Source organism: Amblyomma americanum, chromosome 1 (genome assembly GCF_052857255.1).
Source record: "Amblyomma americanum isolate KBUSLIRL-KWMA chromosome 1, ASM5285725v1, whole genome shotgun sequence".
Taxonomy (NCBI): domain Eukaryota; kingdom Metazoa; phylum Arthropoda; class Arachnida; order Ixodida; family Ixodidae; genus Amblyomma; species Amblyomma americanum.
The window spans coordinates 430317858-430338006 of record NC_135497.1 but is presented as its reverse complement, the minus strand read 5'-3'; the positions used below and the strand labels follow the sequence as shown (position 1 = coordinate 430338006).

General features: G+C 45.2%; 1 protein-coding gene across 2 annotated transcripts in view; it reads left to right on the top strand.

Moving 5' to 3' along the window:
* The window catches only part of LOC144115874 (N-acetylglucosamine-1-phosphotransferase subunits alpha/beta-like), an 83581-nt gene that overhangs the window by 34072 nt on the left and 29360 nt on the right, over window positions 1-20149 (top strand). For both annotated transcript variants that reach the window (XM_077650467.1, XM_077650466.1), the window contains exons 12-14: window positions 16243-16357; window positions 18259-18440; window positions 19968-20122. In XM_077650467.1, coding sequence (XP_077506593.1) covers window positions 16243-16357; window positions 18259-18440; window positions 19968-20122 — 452 coding nt within the window. The remainder of the gene's footprint in view (window positions 1-16242; window positions 16358-18258; window positions 18441-19967; window positions 20123-20149) is intronic.

Here is a 20149-nt window from a genome sequence, read left to right as displayed (position 1 = left end):
AGCTGAAAATAAGTAGACACACCTTTTCCTTGCATAGGAAGAGAGGAAATCATATTCATGAAGGCATTATTAAAGAAGTGCTGTTCTCAAGTCGCAAGTCTCAAGTTCTCAAGTTGTTGGTGTGGTGCACATATGTTGAAATGCAGTAGACTGCCCATAAGATGTACTTGAAGGGACCATGAAAATATATCAATTTCAGTTCAGTTCAATTAAATTTATTTCTCCCATGTGCGCATGGTGAGGGTCAATGAGAAAAAGCCAGAAATTGTGGCTTGACGTGCCCCTGTCTATAGATGTTTGCCTTATCAGAAGTTTTCCTCCAAAATAGATCTGGGAGCATGCTAGGTGCAACCCGTTATGTGTTCATTGTCGTCGTCTTCATCATCAGCAGCAGCAGCAGCAGCCTGGTTATGCCAAAGGCCTCTCTCATGTCTCTCCAATTAACCCTGCCCTGTCCTTTGCCAGCTGTGGCCACCGTATTCCCAAAAACTTCTTAATCTCATCCGCCTACCTCACTTTCTGCCACCTACATGCCCTGCCCAAGCCCATTTCTTCCACTTGATTTCGACTAGGATGTCATTAACCCACATTTGTTCCCTCACCCACTCTGCCCACTCCCGGTCTTCTAACGTTACACCTATCATTTTTCTTTTCATACCTCGCTGCGTTGTCCGTAACTTAAGCTGAACCCTTTTCGGTAGCCTCCAAGTTTCTGCTCCATAGGTGAGTACCTGTAAGATACAGCTGCGCGCTTTTACTTTTCTCTTGGGGATTTTGTTAAACTGCCATTTATCGCATGATAGTGCCTGCCAAATTCGCTCCAGCCCATTTCTATTCTCCTAGTGATTTCTCTCTCGCGGTCCGGATCTGCGGACACTACCTACTCTTAGTAGTTGTACTCCCGCACCACTTCCAATGCTCCACTGCCTATCTTAAACTGCTGTTCCCTTCCAGGCCTCTGAATACCTCTTGTAAACAGGTGGTGAATAGCATTGGCGAGATCATGTCTCGCTACCTGCCCTTCCTTATTCGAATTTTATTGCTGATGTTATGGAGAACTATGGTAGCTGTGCATTTGATATAGATATCTTCCAGTATTTTTACGTATGGGTCTTCTACACCCTTATTCCTCAATGCGTGCACGACTGCTGAGGTTTCGACTGAGTCAAATGCTTTTTCGTAATCTATAAAGGCTATATATAGGGGTTGATTATACTCTGCGCATTTCTTTATAACCAGATTGATGGTGTAAATATGGTCTATTGTCGAGTATCCTTTATGATAGCTTGCCTTATCATTTGGTTGATTGAAGTCAAATTTGACCTGACTCTAGTATCGATTACCATACTAAATACGTTGTAGGTAATGTGCAGTAAACTGATGGGTCTGTAATTTTCAAGTTCTTGACATCTCCTTTTTTATGAATTAAGATGATGTTTGTGTTCTTTCAAGATTCTGGTATGAGGCATTGCATATACAGGGTGGCTAATTTTTCTAGCACAATCTCCCCTCTGTCCTTCAACAAATCTGCTGTTACCTGGTCCTCACCAGCTGCTTTTCCCCTTTGCATTGCTACTAAGGCTTTCTTTACTTCCTCTTTTGCTACTGGTGGGATGTTCCATTGCTGTGCATTAGTGCCTCTCATTTACATCCTGATTACATTGGCTACTGTATAGATTTGTTTACAACTCTTCGGCTAATTTTAACTATCTTATCCATATTGCTAATGACATTGCCATCTTAGTCTCTTAACGTACACATCTGGTTTTTTCTTATGCCTAGTTTCCTCTTCACTGCCTTTAGGTGACATCCGCTCTTTAGAGCATGCTCGATTCTCTCCGTATTAAATTTCCTTATGTCGGCTACCTTGCGGTTATTAATTAACTTCGATAGTTCTGCTAGTTCTGTTCTGTCTGTAGGGTTGGGCGCATTCATGCTCTGACGTTTTTTAATCGTATCTTTCTTATCTTGAGATCGCTTGCCGGTATCCTGTCGAACAGTCCTGCCGCCTACTTCTGCTGTGCACTCCATAATGATAGCTGTCAGATTATCGTTGATTGTACCAACATTAAGGTCGTCTTCCTGAGTTAAAGTCGAATATCTGTTCTGCAGCGCAATTTGGAATTCCTCTACTTTTCCTCTTACGGCTAACTCGTTAATGGACTTGCTCTTCACTAGTTTGTTCCGTTCCCTCTTCAAGTCTAAGCTAATTCGAGACCTTACCACTCTGTGGTCGCTACAGCGCACCTTTCCGAGGACGGCCCCGTCATGAACGATGCCAGGTTGAGCGCATAGTATGAAGTCAATTTCATTTTTAGACTCACTATTGGGGCTCATCCAGGTCCACTTCCTGTTTTCTCGTTTGCGGAAAAAGGTGTTCATGATTCGTAAATTATTTCTATCTGCAAATTCGACTAATAACTCCCCTGCTATTTCTAGAACCTATCCCATAGTCACCTACCGCCTGGTCGCCAGCCTCCTTCTTTCTCACCTTCTCATTGAAGTCGCCCATCAGTAGAGTGTACTGTGATTTTACTTTGTTCATTGCCGATTCCACGTCTTCATAGAAACTTTCAACGGTCTGGTCATCATGGCTCGATGTAGGCGTGTAAGCCTGTACCACCTTCAGTTTATACATCTTGTTAAGCCTGATTGCGATAACTGCCACCCTCTTGTTAACATTATAGAACTCCTCTATGTGTCCAGCTATATCCTGTTGATAAGAAATCCTGCACCTAGTTCTCCTCTGTCTGCTAATCCACGACAGTACAATACATGCCCACCCCTTAGTACTGTATACGCCTCATCTGTCCTCCTACCTCACTAAGGCCTATGACGTCCCACTTAATTCTCACTAGTTCCTCGAGCAGCCCTGCTAGGCTAGCCTTACTGGATAAAGCTCTAGCATTGAACGTTGCCAGGTTCAGTTTTCAATGGCGACCTTTCTGGAGCCAGTGATTCTTAGCACCCTCAGCTGTTTCACAGGTCTGACCGCCACCTTGGTCAGTTGCTCCGCAGCCACTGGGGACTGAAGTCCGTGGGTTAAGGTGGCGGTTCCACTGCCTCCATCTTGCGAGTAGTTCAGATTCTGCCACCAGGCTATGACACTGATCCATGACTGAGAAAGTGTCTTCCCGTCTTGCCCCCAAGCGACCCGAAACAGGTTTTGGTTGAGATGTTGAGATATGTGTCCAGTCCTTTCTTGACCCGCGCTGCGTGAAGGCATTTCTTTTGTTGGTGCGCCTGCCTTCAGAGGGTTACGAACAAATCATGGCAAACCTGGCTGCTTGTCCCCATCGTGCGTGCGTTGAGGTATTGGCCGGGGTGGTTCGGCACGTTTCTTTCTCTGCCTGCCCCTTGCTCGGTTTTCCACATCCACGCACGGTAGCTCAACTGTGGCTTGCTAGCTTGTCTAATGCGCGTGACAGAAATAAAGGACGTGGATCACCAACTATAGTTGGGTACAACTCAAGAACAAAGCAGCATATTCCCCTCAAAAGCGACCCTCCAGCCCAGCGCGTCGACCGAACAGCTTTCTGCGGCTATGCAGCCAAGGCTAAGCTATAGAGGGAAGAAGGCCCTTTTGTCCTTGTCGTCACGAGTGGGGCTTCCTTTATTCGGGCTATGGTTGTGGAAGGGTGAAAGGAAAAAGAGAGTCGGGACAAAGAGGGTACCATCTTTGCCCAAACGGCATCAGAGGTGGGGTTATCTTTGTTCGGGATAAGGATGTTTGGCATGGGAACAAAGGACCGTTTACTTCCCTCTCTTGTTTAGCCTTGGCTGCATAGCCACAGAAAGCTGTACTGTCGACGTTACTGTCTGGAGGGCCTCCTTTGAGGGTATGTGCCACTTCTTGAGATCGTTCTTGAGTTGTACATATATTAGAGTGGGCAAAGAAAAAGCAAGAAAAATAACGCTGCACAGCCCGCACTGCCTAAGGCACAACTTCGATACAGTGGAAACTTGGGAGAGTCAGTGACACATTGTCGACATAATTGCACAGCGCAAATTACTACGCAAGCGAAAAGGGAAAGCGGACGGCAAAAAAAAATAGAAAGAGGTGTGATATCATGCAAATTATTTATGTTTTGTTTATGTCCCATGCATATATTTCTGGCGGTTTTCTTTTTTCAACAAACCTTATAGTTGAAATCAGTGCCTTCCTTCTGCGCTCGTCTTTTGCGCGTGCAATCACTTCGTCACTGCTGATGCAGTGTAATATTAGTAGTAGTCGGAACACTCCTGGTCTAGAGTGTAACCTACCAACTCTAGCGCTAAAAAAAATTATTTTTTTTTTATCAAATGATATTACATCTATGACAATACAAATATAACAAAGACCGCTTGACAACTTCAGCCAACACGCGACGGATGCCTGTCCAACCTTAGAAACTGGGGCAGGCCGACTCAGACTAACATTGTACGAAGAAGGGGGAGTTCAGGAACGCAGCCAAAAAAGGGGTCGGCTACAAAGGGATAGTTCTGTAGGCACTTAGGGCGTCTTCCTCCCCTCTCCCGCTTGGACCCTCAACTGCGTGCTTTTATTTATGTTAGACGTACGTCTTTCTTGCATCCAGTTTACATCATTAGGTTGCTTACTGCCTCTTGAATTTTCCATCGCATTCTGAAATGTTTATCTTACTCGCCTTGTGTCGATTTGCCCCGATTCGGATTGGATCAAGGGTGGAAAAAACGCGCGCGCGTGTGTGCGTGCGTGCGCGTTTGCCCGCGCGTACTTGGAAATTGAAGGAACAGCTGCTATTTTCACACCATCTGTTTTCAAGCAACTATAACATCCTTGTAATCATTTCCTGAGGTTTTTTTTTTCCCGTGGCATTTTATTCGACATTGAAGCGCGACGTCAAGAGTGGCACACTATGGAAGAACGTTGGCAGCTGCTCCCCTGTCTTGCTTCAGGTTCCTGTGATAATTCACACGCTAAAAGCAGAGTGCATGCCTTGGTAGTTTTCGAACCGATATATTGGGTGGACTACTGTTCATTATTTGAATGTAAGCAGAGTGTATTTTCTCATTTATTGCTTAGGGAACACGCAGGAAACTTGTGTACTTTCGTGTTGAGCCCGCCATTTGTTTTCATGGGTTGGCAGCAAATCATTTTGAGATGAGGCAGTTGCCATGCATTCACACATTCGCAGCAAAATAATTGGCTTCCGATTTTTATTCCATACAACACCATCCATTGCTTGCGAAGCAGTCTTTTTCTGTAAATACTAAATGATTAGATGCATCAACCAGATCACATTTTGTCGGATCTGGAGTGTGCCAATTTTTCAATGAATTTGTCCACACAAACGCAGTACAGCAGCTATGCATGCCGTATGCGGACAAACAGAAAACGAACATCCGCTAAGCTCTCGCATGTCAAGCCTTGCTAGCATGGTTAGATGACACCTTGCAGAACAGGGCAAGGCGACAAGTGAGATCAAACGACTACACAGAGGGGACACAGCGCTACTCGCAACTACAAGAAATTTTATTCAGAGGCTTCTATATATATTCAGAGGCTCTTAGTAGTATGTTCTTAGGCAGTGTTAACAAGAAGGTATTTCTGAATTCAGCTGGCCTGTTTTGGAACGCTTTTCGTTACGTTGACGACTACTTAATCATTCTGGACAACTGTGACAGCTCCGTACGCAGGATAATAGACATAGTAAAATTGTTTAAGGATAGTGGTATGGGCCTCAAGTTCACGCACGAGGTTCCAAATGAAGGAGAGTTGCAGTTCCTAGACCTTCGATTGATTAAAAACCCGGACCATGTTTGCTGGAGTTACAGTCCGCGTTCCCCGAAAGGCCTGTTAAATTATGCGTCAGCACACTCGAAGCTCATCAAGGATGGGATCACGGTCTCGTGTTTAAAGTCGGCTGCATCAAAGTCTTGTCACCATCGCATCAAGGAAAGCATCGAGTATCAGGTGGAAAGACTGAGTGATAGTGGTTATCCAGGTCACGTGATCGGCAGAGCCAGCGAGAAAGTTATTCGCTGGGTGAAAGGCCAGGGAAAGAACGACACAAAAGAAGAGCACAGCAAACCCGTTGTAGTACCGTACGTTCATCGCCTTTCACGCGGGATTAAGAAAGTGGCCAGCAGGTATGGAATCCCTGTCGTTCTCGGCTCCCAAAAAACTTTCAACGTTATGCCCTGCGATTGCAGCTAGGGTGGAGCAGAGTGCAAAGAAAAGACAAGGAGGATGTGCTGTTAAACATTCATCACCATACGTCGTTTGCAAAGTGGGCACAGTGTACGAATTCCCTTTGTCGTGCGGAAAGGTGTATATAGACCAGAGTGGTCGATGTTTGAATGTGCGGCTGATGGAGCATGCTGGAGCTTTGGAAAGAGGTGACACTTCAAATATTATGGTTATCCATTGTCGTGACTGCAGCAAGCGCAAGAAGAAATGTTCTCCCATTTTTTCCAAAACGTGTGTTCTTTTTCGTCACCGAGATCGTGTAACGCGGGAGATTGTTGAAGCCTATCATATCGCGGAAACGGGGCATACATGTGTCAGTGACCCTTCAGTTGGATTGTCTGAAGGAGAGATAAGTTATTTGAAAGAGCGATTGAAATCCGTGTGTTAATCTCTTCCTGTACATCGGTCGGCAAGTGGCGTGCGATTACTTTGGGTTGTTTTGGTTTTTGTTGTATATATAGAAGCCTCTGAATAAAATTTCTTGTAGTTGCGAGTAGCGCTGTGTCCCCTCTGTGTCGTCGTTTGATAGCGCCAGGTTTTTTCATAATGAACGTGTACCAACTAGCTCAACTTTCTGCCCTGTTGTGACAAGTGAGAGCAAGCTTCAAATGAAAGCAGAACAAAATGGGCGGTGACACAACGGATGAGTATTGCACCTGGATGGCAGGAAACCGTTCTTGGTTGAGATACGGGCCCGATTCATTCTCGAAACGCACCACCTCACGATCTCTTCGGTCGCTGCACGATAGAGATGAAACAGGCATCAAAAAGCAAGACGGTTCCAATCTGCCTTTTGTACCTGGCGTTACCAGTCTACCCAGCCTGCAGGAGGGACGCACAGCTCTTGGCTAAGCTGGAAAGGGAAGGAGACGGTCCTTTGTGCCAGTTCCGAGGGAGGGGACTTCTCAGCACTATAGTCGGTTACAACCACGTGGCTACAACCAGAGAACCAAGCGTCATGTGCAACTCAGAGGGAGCCCTCCAGCCAGTCACGTTGATTTCTGTGGCTATGCATACAGCCAAGTCTGCGAAAGAGAGGGAAGGAGACGGCGCTTCGTCCCGTCGAGAGTGGAATGTTCTTTGTTCTGGATAAATCTGCGCGTAGCCTTGGCTGCATAGCCAGTAGTAGTTTATTAAAAGAATAATAACACAAAAAGAAAGGAAAATATTTTTGATGCCCTGGCATCTGCCATCGTCTGTAGGAGCACCTAAGCTGGGGCAGCAGAAAGGAAAGGGACAGCAAGCTGACAGGTAGGAGGGAAATAAAAATGTGAAAAAGACAGGGAGAAAGGACAGGGTGGTAGTAGGTGTGGCGCCCCCATCTATTGTCTCAGCTGCACTGGCCACTGCAGGAGTGGGGGGGGGTCTCACCTTTCGCAGATGTTCGCGCGAGAGCGTCTTTTGCTCAAAAGCGCTGATTGTTCTTGATGGGGTCGTGTTCGGCATCAGTCGGTCATGGTGGCTTCAGTCTCCACCGGTGCTGTCGCGGCGCACGGGTGGAGACCGAACAGAAAACTTTTCGGTAGAGGTGTGCGAATATTCGAAATTTCGAATACGAATCGAATATGTTTGATATTCGATTCGTATTTGAAAATTGATATTCGTGAATTTCTGAATATTCGATAATTGCCGAATACTCGCCAGCGATCGTATACTGCGCATACATCATTAATTCGACCATGGCAAAACCGCAATATCTGGGCAGATTAGCCGATAATCGTGTTAAAAATTCCAGGAAAACAATACAGAGGTCCTATCCGCTTCCTTCTCTGCTGTTTATCACGCGGACCGACCACATCCCGACGCCGCAAGGCTTCACCTCGTGAGCTTTTCCCCAAGTGGGCTTTCCCACATATCATCTGTGCTGCGAACAAGATGGCCTACGGCCCGCTTCGAGCAATCGCAACGCGAAATCGCGTTTTTTTTTTAATCCTTCGGTAGTGCGTTACATATTTAATGCCCACATCCGAAGAATGCGTCCTGTCGCCTTCATAACTCCCCGAGCGTGACTTCTGCCATCCCGTTTTGTGAACTACGCTATGCGGGAAAGCCTACTTGCGGAATGCCGCTGGAGCCTCCTGAAGGGGCGCGTCGAGTAGTCGCAACAGGGCAAGCGATCCTGTAAAATCTTGCCTATTGTATAGTGCATTGTAACCCGCGCACCTCTTTAGTGGGCGTAACGGCAGGCGTGACAACGATCGGAAGGCCTCTGTCGCTAGGGAAAAAAAATAGCCTGGCTGCGTAGTTTCGGTTTCTGAGCTTCACCGCTGCCCCACGGCAACTTCAAATGTCGGACCGCGTATTCGCCGATAGTCCAATACCAGCTCCGTGCAGCTTATTTCTTTTTCCGTTTTAGAAACCGCCTCGCCGCTCTGACGCCAGTGTGTGTTCCCCAGCCCCTTGCTTCCATTTGTGTTGTTCTTCCAGCACTCCAAAACGGGGGGCTCGTCACGGGCTTACATGTGTAAGCGCGATGGAGCTGCCTCATAAGGCCTCACTGCATTTTCAGCATTTTCGGCAGCATTTTTTTTTCGGAGGGGCACGGGCAATTTTATTAACAAGAGGCCTTCGGATGAACCGGGCATTTGTTCCGGTCCCTTGAACTCCGAATGAATGAGGTTTAATAGTCATTATGTCATTTTTTTGTTGCCACTCTTTTTCATTTTATGGATTTTGTTTTGCATGACCTCATTATAGTTTGGATACTTTTATGCTGTCTAATCAAGTAGTATACATTTCTGTGCACATCATGGTTTTTATATGGTACTGAGGCAGTCTAGTTTTGTTTATTTTAGTTGCAAAGACCGTGCACTATTTTGAAAAAAATAAGGGCAACAATGTTTGCTTGCTCACCATTTTCTGAAAATTTTCTTGTACTGAACAGATATTCGATATTCGAAGCCATTTTTTCTTCATATTTGTATTCGATTCATATTCGAAAATTTCAATATTCACACACCCCTACTTTTCGGTCAACGTACTTGGCTGGGCGGCCTCCTTTGATGGGCATGTGCTGCTTCGTTCTTAGGCTGTACCCGACTTATAGGTCCATTCGATTTACCTGCACCACATGAACTGGTTCTCACGGCGCTGCACCTCACATGGATTCATTTCAGTGGTGGAACATGGCGCCCTCTGAACCGTGGCATTTGTTTGAAAGAAGTGCGAGTCTAGTTCAGAAAAATTGTGCACCTTCTCGGTGGTTAGTGCTGAAATAGTACAGCTGCAGCCGCCATGGAGGCATGATGGTTTGCACGTTGTGATAAACGGCGGAGACTGAAGTAATTGCACTCGTCAACAAGCTAAAACGCTGCTCGAGTTCCCCGATGAAATAGCTATACGTAAGTTACACCACTGTAAAAAGCAAAGACGTAACGAGGTGCACATGCTTGCATCGAGGCTGGTTCATGGCAACATTTTATGTATTGTGATGTGCTGTTTGAACATTTCTTCACGGGCTATGAGATGTTGGCAGCCACTGATGTGGGCTGTAAACAGCTGGCTGCAATTCATTGACTTTGCCAAGGCTAGCAGACAGTGCCAAACTGCGCTCCAACTGCTGGAACTAGCGCTACACACTCGTGGCACCGCCACAGAACTTTGCTGAACTGGTGCAGCGAGTACAGGCGAATCGAGCGCTCTCCAACTTCCCCTCCACACCGCTAGCGGGAACAACGAACAACCGGCGGCACAACCAACGGCACGAAGCAAAAGCCTGTCTCCTTCCCTTTCCTGTCTCTTTAGCAATGCCAAAGCTGTCCTCAAAAAATAAGACGACGCCCAGAATGCGTTTCGTAGCGTCAGGTGAAAAAGCAATCCAGCTCAGCAATATGGCGGAAATCTGCTTGGAAGTTCAAGACGTGTTCAACACACAGTACAGAGGGCAAAATGGAGGGTAACGTGCAAACATCGTAGAGACATTAGACGTTTTTAGCATACCGGAGACATACTAGCGGAGAAGTATACCGGTTTACCGGATGCCGGCTGCACACTCGCAGTGGCTCCGCCTCACCCCAACAATGCCACTGCGCATGCACAAGAGGGGTCCGGTAAACCGGTATACTTCTCCGCTAGTACGTCTCCGGTATGCTCAAGAACACCTCCCGATTTTAGCTAATTTTAGCTGCTTGGCAGCGCCACACTCGTCATTTTTCTGAACTGTGACCATTTAGTACATGTACACTAATTTAGTACATGTACACTAATGTAGATGGCACTACTTACTACATTTATCGCACTTCGTTGCGTTATTGCTATTATTGTTTGTATTTTGTGGACTTTGTAGTTGATAATTGTTACAAGTTGATTAAAAGAATGAGAGCCCGATATTTTTAGAGTGTATTTTCGAGAAAAAAAAAGAAGCCGCGGAACGTTTCAAGATCTTGTGCCCTTTATAAGCCCAACAAAAAAGGTAGCTAAAATCAACTAGACAGTGCACATTCCTCGAAAGCCATGGAGTAAAGGCGATGCTTACCCATGTAGAGCGAAGTATTAAGTTTCTTCACGCAAAATCTCAGAATTGTCAAGCGCTTGTTACCTGAACAATATAGCACTTTGTTTTAAGCTATTTCGAAAAAAAGCTAACTTTGATCAGGAATAACTTTTAAACTAAATGAGGCAGAGGGATGATATTTTCAGAAAGGAAGGACGATTACACGGTCTTAAACTGTGCAAAAAGTCGCGGCAGGACACTGCATACCCCAAAAGTTGTTGCAGATTGAATTGTGCTGTTTTTAACGTTTTTCAAACATGTGTGGCTAATAAACTAACCTATTTCTAAATGCTTAAACATGCTCATTAGCGTCAGATCCCAAAGTATCTGGAAAGATTTTTCTCTAGGTGCAATAGGTTTTTCACAACATTGCATTTCCTGAGACAAGTTGAGCCCAACTGCTATTTTTCATCTTTGCGTTTTCTTTTACAGTTGAAACAAATCTGCAGCTATCGTTAAACTACATGCATCTTTTGAAAACAGAACATTTGCTTTTTGGAAATATCTGAACTACATTTATGAAGCTAACAAGCGAGGTACAGTCGACGTACAAATATCACCAAAAATGTTTTCCGTTCACCGTCAGAGTGGGACCTCCAACTTAATTGGTTTATTCATATAGGACGTTGCATTCAGGTACTACACCAGAATGACCAGATCCTGTTCTGGTGAGGGAGTGCGTTGCCTGTTCTGGTCATTGAGATCAGGCCGCATCCCATGCCTGGTTACGCAATTCTATTGACAAGCGGAGTTTTCTTCTTTTTTTTTATCCAATGAAAAATTGCACGGCACCGAGATTCAGACCCCAGTCCTCTTGCACTCGAGCCGGATGCTGTACCTCTACATCATTGCTGTATCTGGTTATGTGTTGCTACATGACATGAGCTGCATGACATGTTGCATGAGTTATGTGTTAAATGACAGCAGAAATAGGCACAGACAATTATAAAGAGAACAATTATTGCACTTTGCATGAAATGAATTGAGGATGCTTGCTGGGTGGTCCTCTTGAAAACGACATTGGTTAAGTTACCACAACTCCCGTTAGTGTTATTTTTCTGCTTATTGCTTTCTGCTCTTCAATTGTGAGCATTCGAAGATGCCCAGCTGTCTAGGTGGGCAGTATAGCTTCTGAAACCACATGGTCAGCCAGTTCTTTTCCTCTCTGTCCTCCCTGACCCCTTCAGCAGCACAGCGGCGGTGCTGTACCATTCATGAAAATTTCCTTTTTTTAGGGAATTTGAGGGGTAAAATTTTGCTCTAAGGGAATCTGACTCTCTGTTTCAAGGGATTTTAACAAGTTTTACTTTTTCAAATTGGGAGTTTTCAAGCTGAAATTGGGAATTTCGAGTGTAATTGAGGGCATTTTCGAGGACTACACGGAAAGTCACTGCATGGTTGCTATCAGCTCTACAAGCACATGCACCGCACTCCTTAAGAACTTGTAACATACTTACTGGGAAATTCTGTTGTGCAGCAGGGATATTATAGCAGATAGAAATGGTGCAGCTGTGTCAGACATTTTCATTGTAGGAGAGCACATCTCCCAAGGAGTTGTGCGGGCCTGAAACGTATTAACAGGGGTCTGCTGTACAAACGCTTGACATCGTGGAAGACGTGGATCTCCTTGATGTGATGGGTGAGGTGATCGCAAAAAGTGGCTGGCTGCCATAGATCTGGCAGTGTGGTACAGAGACTTTGATATGACACATTGACTTGGTGATGGTGAAATGGAAAGCAGGGGCGGCATTGTGACGTGAATGTAGATGGAGGCATGCTGTACTGGTTCCTGCACAAGTTTTCAGAACACGCAGACTGCTAGCAGGCTCAGTTTTCTTGCCTTTGGCTTGGCATTGAAAGGTGTACTGTGCAAGTTGCGTAATTAAGGGGGCTGAGGGTACACCTTCAGTTTTCGACAGCAATCCTAGTCTGCCAACCATAGGCTTCCGTAGGCAGCTGTACGTTGCCTCTTCCACAGTAAAGAGGAATTTCATGCTTGTGCGTGGTTTGCTTGCTCTTCAAAATAATGCAGCTGTTTAAAGGCCCCTGACCATGTTTAGACATCTAAAATAACAAGCCACAGTGCATAAATTTAAAATTTGTCTTTATAAAGTGTTAGGACATGTACATTAAGGAAGGTAGTAAAGTTTGAGCTAAACCGTTCTTTTGCAGCATTGCACTGGAGTCTCCCCATCCATGCAGATTATGGACGAGGGATCTTTCTTTCATTGGAGCATTCTTTTCACATTGCGGATATAGTGTTCCAGCCTTGATTCCCAATCAGTGCACAGCTATGTAAAGGGGTCATGTAGGGACGTTGCTTCGGTCAGTTCATTAGTTCATTCCATTTGGTATCGGAGTTTTGCAGCCCTGGCACGCCGTCCATTAGAGAGAGTGCTAGTAGAGCGCCGCTTGAAATTTTCAGTACCCTGTCAGCATGTTTTACAGCTCTTCTGCTGCGATGGCCACGTTTTAGAATACCGCAACGAGCAGCCTGCTGTTGTGATCCCCTGCGTTCACATGGCAGGTGGATGTACAGCTTGCCACAGTTCAGAAGGGGCGTATATTCTGCTTGCTTTGTCCTCCCCATAGAGATAAGGGGAAAAAAAACAAAAAGGCCGCCACCGTCTGGAAGATGAAGTAACAATCAGAGCAGTTGACGCCTAGCGCCATCTGTCAGAAATATTACGATACACGTTGTCGAGTTACACCTCCCTCAAGATGTCTCCCAATAGGAATTTTCTTTGTTTGGAGGGTCAAGGTAGGCCTAGAATTCGGCTTGCGGTGCGATATGGTAACGCTTCAATTAGTAATTGCACGTATGCAGTGTTTACGTATTATTTAATTGTGGTTTTATTTCTATACCACAACCCATAGGGTTTTATTTGCCTACCAAATTCAGTACACAGCTGTCCGCGGATGGGTGCCCCTTGTTGTCGGAGTATATACAGGGGAACGAATGTATACATACATAGCGATCCTGTAAGGGGACAGTTTTTCAGTTTTCTGACCAGTTATGGGATATTTTTTGGGAGGAGGCCAGGGGTGAGTGGGAAAGGAATGGGTGGGCACAGCCAATTTTAATGGCTGCCCTCTTGGATTCGAGAAGCTGAAACTATGCCGTCATTTCGTCACCTTATGTCATACACACATAGTTCTGCCTCTGTCCACCATATCGGACCATGACGTCATCATTCGCATGCGGCAGGTGGTTGTTTCTACAATGCTATTGTAAATGGCACTACAAGTCTCAATGCGAGATGTGCTGTTTCGTAGTTGCTGCCACAGATGGCACTGTGACGTCAGGGTGATAGCAGACCCCACGAAATCTTTAAACGTGATGAGTAGTTGTTGCCACAGATGGCGCTGTGATCTGGGGGTGGTAGCAGACCCCATGAAATCCCGAAACGTGATGAGTAAGAGCTAACACTCTTAATAAATGATTAGCAGGGGAACTTGAGGAACTTATGTGCAAGTAATGCAAAAGCGTTGTAATTCTGTTTCAGCTCTATTCAAATTCCATTTAAATTTTATTTAATAAGTCGTAATGATAATGTTCTTGTCCTCCTCTATTTCCATGCATATATCTTCTACCGCACCTAAGAATTCCAATTCTATTCTTCTGTAGTTGGCACTGTTGGAAGTATTAGTAGGTACTGGCTATTACTAGTTAACGGTTTGATCAATCACGAGTTTTGTAGCGCTGCCACTTTATTTACAACACTGGGTTTTCGTGTCAATGAGCCAGCTGATGCTTTCACATTAGTGACACTTGTGTAGGCTAGTTTTGTGCAAAAGAAACTGCCTGGGAGACGGAGTGGCTGATTGAAACGTGTATGGCTTGATGGAGATAGCTGTAACTTGCTGCTAATGAGATCCCAAGAAAACTGAGCTCCTTAGACAGTGCCTTACAATCAATCGCCAGAGTACTACAGAATTTTTTACTGAGGAGGCTTAGCAGCGCAGGGATAGTTGGTCACTTTCTTTTTTTTTTTGTTTCGCATAGAAAAAGAATAGAAACAATATTCATTTGTTGTGGTTTTTCAGTTCAAGCTTGGTGACTGGTGCCCACAAAGTGAGCATATTTTTGACATATATAATGTCATACAATGTGATTTATTGGTAAAGGAGGCTTGCATGGGACACAGCCTCCTGGATGGTGCTGGCATTTCCTCCCTTTCCTTTAATTCTTTCTTTCTTTTTGTTGGGAACAGGTATTGAAGTTGAAGGCTGCGTTGGTGTCTGTATCTTTAGATGCACATGGCTTCAAGCATTTTATATTTCGAGCAGTTTTATAGAGCATTGATCGACTGCTGTCAAAGGTGTAAGCATGTGTAGTTAGGGCATTTCAACAGAGTTTCTAGCGAGACAGCACACAAAAATGGGACAGAGACTAGGAAAAACAAAGGCACGAGTGCTGACTAACAAATAAGAACTTATTGCAGCACTCGCAATACCGTACTCATTCGATTCTAACACGTGCTATTTTTTCGTAAAAAGATCACCTAAAAATGACATGTGCTTTAGAATTAAGTATGAAAATCAAACTACGCCAGCAACACCCCTATTGCCATTGGCATTACAACAATCAAGGCTAGGTATTTCTCATGCTTGGATATTATTGACATCGCCTATGGTAGTCTTGGATACTGAAAGGCCTTGCGAGCATCTGAAGTGTGCTGTCGGCATAGGTGCCGACTTGGACTTCGGCCAACATGGAAACGTCGATTGTGAAGATGCGTAGAGTTCGATGCGACACTGAGTAGAAAAGAAAAAAAAAGGCATCCTTGAATACGGAGGCTTTCTAAGCATATGCTTAGCCAGCATGCTGCCGTATCCCACGTCGATAGTAGCAGCTTGTCTGAATGTGACGGTACTCCACACCTTGAAGGCTGCAAGATTCTGCTGAGATAAAGCAGATTTACTCACGTAATTTGTGCGCTTTTTTCTTTACATAAAGGCTCCAAAAAGGGGGTGTGCAAATTACGAGTAAATACAGTAATCATTGGTACAGGCCGAGCTATATGAAGCCTACTGCATAGAAAAGAAAGGTGCAACTTGCGTAAGTACCCCATTGATGTTTTTGACCAGAAAAGAAATTGAAAATCTTGCAGACTAACAATGGCAAGAAGTGACAAAATTACCTATCTTTTCCCCTCCTTGTTACATGAGTAACATGCCACCAGTTTGGGCTTGTTGGTGTGAATGTTTGTTCCGGTATTTATTGCAAGCACTGCAATAAATCTTCAGTAGCTAGTCAGTGCATATGTCAGTCTCTGTTCTATTTTTGTGCACTGTTTCGCTAGAATCATGTACCAACTGGCCCGGCTATTTTCCGTAATGCTTGTTCAGCAGAGGTGCTTCAGTCGGCCTTCATGCTCTCCTTTTTCTTTTTCTGGGTTGAATTGAGGACTGGGATTCATAGCGGACCACAGCTGTGTGGTGCACGTGATGTTCACTTTTGCTTTTTGTTGCATGCATTGTGAAACTTTTCTCTTTATTTTCTTTTGTTACATGATCCTGCTGCCTCTTTGCAAAGGCGTGCAATGTCCTGCCCTGTGCTTTCGACGCTGGCGATTGTGGCACTACAAACTACAGGCAGCTGTATGCTCTGGACCTCTCATGGGATGAGCGCAACTACAGTCTTCCTTCAGGTGAGCTTGAATTCATAGCATGGATTCTATGATTTGCGTGCTGGGGGCGAGCCTGGGAATCATGTAGATAGTGATACAATGATGAAAAGCAGTGTTGAAGGGAAAGTGTGCCTTTCTTGGTTCTGTTTCTCACAGGATAGAAAAGCTTGACTTCTCTGGGCCAATGGTTTTCTGCTTTGAATGTGTCAGGCACCCTCTGAGCAGCAGTGATGGTGATTGTGCATCCCAGGGGATGGTGTGTGGCGATGTTATAATGGCCGTAAAACCATGACTTGTGACTTTGTGACCGTATATTAGGCATGTTTTATGCTTATATTAGGCATGTTTTATGGATACATAAATACAACAGTTCAAGAAATACTTTGCTGCAATATTATTTCGTTCACATGTGTGCTGTTTCACTACATTATCACAGTGGACAAGCAGAGTAATCATCCTTGAAATATGGAAGGTGCGATTTAATTTGCTTGTCACACTTCAGTAAGCATAGGCAAAAGTAGCTCTGTCAGTTTTTGTTTATACAAGCAGAAGAGTCTCTTTCGTAAGCAAGAGCCTAAAAGACCTTAAAAGAGCTTAAAAGTCTACAAGGAACTGAGGACCACAGTTTGTAAGCTGCTCCTCTACGGCATGGCATTGGATTTATGTTTCGAAAGATTTTGTGGGTTTTATTCTTGCTTTTTGCTCAGGACAGTGCACAGTTTCAATGACCATTTGGACTGTGTGGCAGCTTCTCATTCAACCAATGTCTTGTGATGGCATCTTCATCTGACTGGAACAGAATCGATGACAAGAATCTCATGGGGGTATGGAAAATATTCGTATCATCGGAAATTCATATCGTCCAAAAACAAATTGTTGTACAGAAGCACAGGAAATGCATTCACGCAGATCCCTTTATGGGATTTATTCACTGCTTACTACTCAGCGCATTCCACACAACTGGTGATCATGGTGTCGGCATGTATGGGCCACACTCACTGTGCATATTGCGCAACTGGCGATCGCAGCGTTTGCAGTGTGAGGGCACCACTTTGGTTGTGGCTGCCAAAATCGTACTGTTCTTAGTGGCGACGCGGGAGGATGCTTAGAACATTCTGCCCATTGCACACTTTGGCCAGGATTTTGTCTAGATTTGTATCAGCTGGAATCGCATCTTCAAGATTCGGCTGTTTGAGGCTAAATTGGGGACAAGCAGCTTGCCATCAGTGTGAACTGTACCTGTTATTGGCAGGTGACCAGGGTAATTTCTTGCTTTCAACTTGCTCAATCAAGAAAATGTCAGACATATTAGGCCTTCAAGGTGGGTTGGGGGACGAGGAAAAGCTGTATTAGTTCCAGGAGAAAAAAAAGAGAAACAACTTGAGGTCTACGCTAGGTGATCAGAAGGCGTTGCTTCGTGATGACCTTGGTGGCTTGCTCGGGGGGCTGGCATTGGACAGCCAGGTCTGAGCTGAGCAGCGCGCTCACAAGTACTGATTTGAGGGGGAAAAAAATTTCCAATATGAAAAGAAATGACTCTTCAGAATAGTGTGTCACAGTTTGGTGGTGATGCAGCATCAGTAGATCTGGCTCCCACATCAACAATCCTTTATTCCTGTGCCCTTCCATCCCATTGATTCTTCCCCATGCCTTTTTGCGCCTAGTGCCCTCTGTGTTAATTCTTGCAACTGCAAGCAAGGCACACTAGCACCGTCCTGTGACACTGTCTGCAACTAGGTCTGTTAAAGCAGACACCTTTGCTGCCGCACACTCCTAAGAAGAGGCGTGATATATGAGAGGACCCTGAAAAAAATTTTACACAAACTGGAGGGAAAGCCGTCAAAGGAGGCAGTGTTTTAGCTGAGTCGCAGGGACATCACTTGAGAGCTGTGCTCCCGGCTCATTTCCTGTCTTCAATGCAGGGCAGCTGCTGGCCTACTTCAACCTGTCCGGTTTCCTGGGGCCAGATGACACGATGACGGATGGCCACTATGAGGAGAACCCAGCCGTACGCCTGGTGGCCATCTCCCTGCTCTTCCCCAATAGCAGTGCCACCACGGTGGATATGACCATCAGGGGGCTTCGCAGTGCGGTCTCCTTCGAGGTAGGAGTCTACCAGGCCCATGCTAGGCTCTGCATGGATAGCAGAGCTACAGAAACATCAGGAAGTTTCAATATTGGAAAATACTAATAATATTGGAAAATAAGCATACCTTGGGAAAATAGACTGAACTATCGCCAAACTCCTGTTTATGTTTTTTTTACTGGTGTCTCTTCTGCGAGTTCTTTTAGTGACAATAACAATTTAAGGGTTGGTAAATTGTTTACATCTAACTTAAGAGTTCTTATGATGGCTGTTTTAGATATCTTAAGCCTCTAATGGTTCTGTGTTACTGCTCAAAAGTGCCATTTCTGGGTACGATTTCACTTCTCAATGCAATCAAACTTCATTAATTTGGCCCTTGTTAATTTGTATAATTCGGCCTCCCTGCTTCCTCTCGAGAAAAATGTGCACAAGTCAATGGCAGCACACACTGTCATTAATTCGGAGTGAAATCGCATGAGCAGTGGTGAATTCGGACTTAAAACATGGCAGAAGCGGTGCTGAAGTTAGATTTGACGACACGCATCGTTATTGTCATCATCCGGAAACCACCCTGCATTCTGAAACCGACAACGTATGAGGGGCAGCACTGCTGCAGGAAAGCCTCATTTATTCGGCCCCCATGAATTCAGAAATTCGAACTGATGCCGGAGTCCTGCCAAATGCCTGGCGTCGGAAGCTCATTTATTTGGCTGCCACTGAACTCGCATTGGTCGATTCAGACGGGCCCCCAAAGGGGCGCTGTGTTGAGATATCACGTGCTCGACTGAATTGCATATTACATTTTCTCCCACACTCCTCTGATGTGCGCGCAAAGGCAGGCGTGTGGACGGTCAGGAGGTTTCCCTCGACTGGCAGGGAAAGAGTCCGGCCGCATAGTTTTGTTTTTGGAGCTTCGCCACCAGCCCGTGGTGACGGTGGCTATCGGCTGCGCATATCAGCGAGCCAGCCAAGCTGCATACCATTTCGTCCGACGATTGCCTTGTGCCAGTCTTTTTTTGTTTATTTTTTTGAAGGCATCTTGTCACTCCGGCGCCAATGTGTGCTTCCTTCGCTTCCGTCCGCATGGTATTTCTGTTCTTCCAGTGTGCTGAAACTCCACGCTTGTCATGTGCTGTTTGCTCTTTGTGTGGTGAAGTCCCTCACATGCGATGCCACACGTGAAGAAGCTCCAGCTCTACCCTTTTGGATGCTGGAAAAAGCCGCGGAGACCCTTACCATTGTGCAGCAGTTCTGCTTCCGCCACTTTCGACAGCGTGCAAGAATTAAAACATTTGATGGAACTGCGAGAAATCACTGTTGTCGCACAGTTTTCGTCTCAAAAAAAGATGACAATTGCCCAGGTTCCCACCATATAAATTTCGCTTTCACACGAAAGGTTTTTGGCAGTTTTGGGGCGCCATTCCACTCCTTTGAAATCCGAATTAACAAGATTTCACTGTAATTGCATTTGCTTGCCGGTGGCCTTGAACACATCGAAACTGAAACACAGTGTCCTTTTTCTTTTTTTCATTTTTACACTTGCAGTTCAAGCTTACTCTGACCTCTGGTGTGGACATTCCAACTGAGGAGCTGACCACCTCTGCAGAGCCACGGTTGCCAAAAGTGACCTCAGCGCCGCAGCCTCCAGTGCTTGTTACCGAGGAAACTGTGAACTTTACAGGATATGCAGACCACCTGAGGTGTGTTTCCAGGCGTTCAAGCGAATT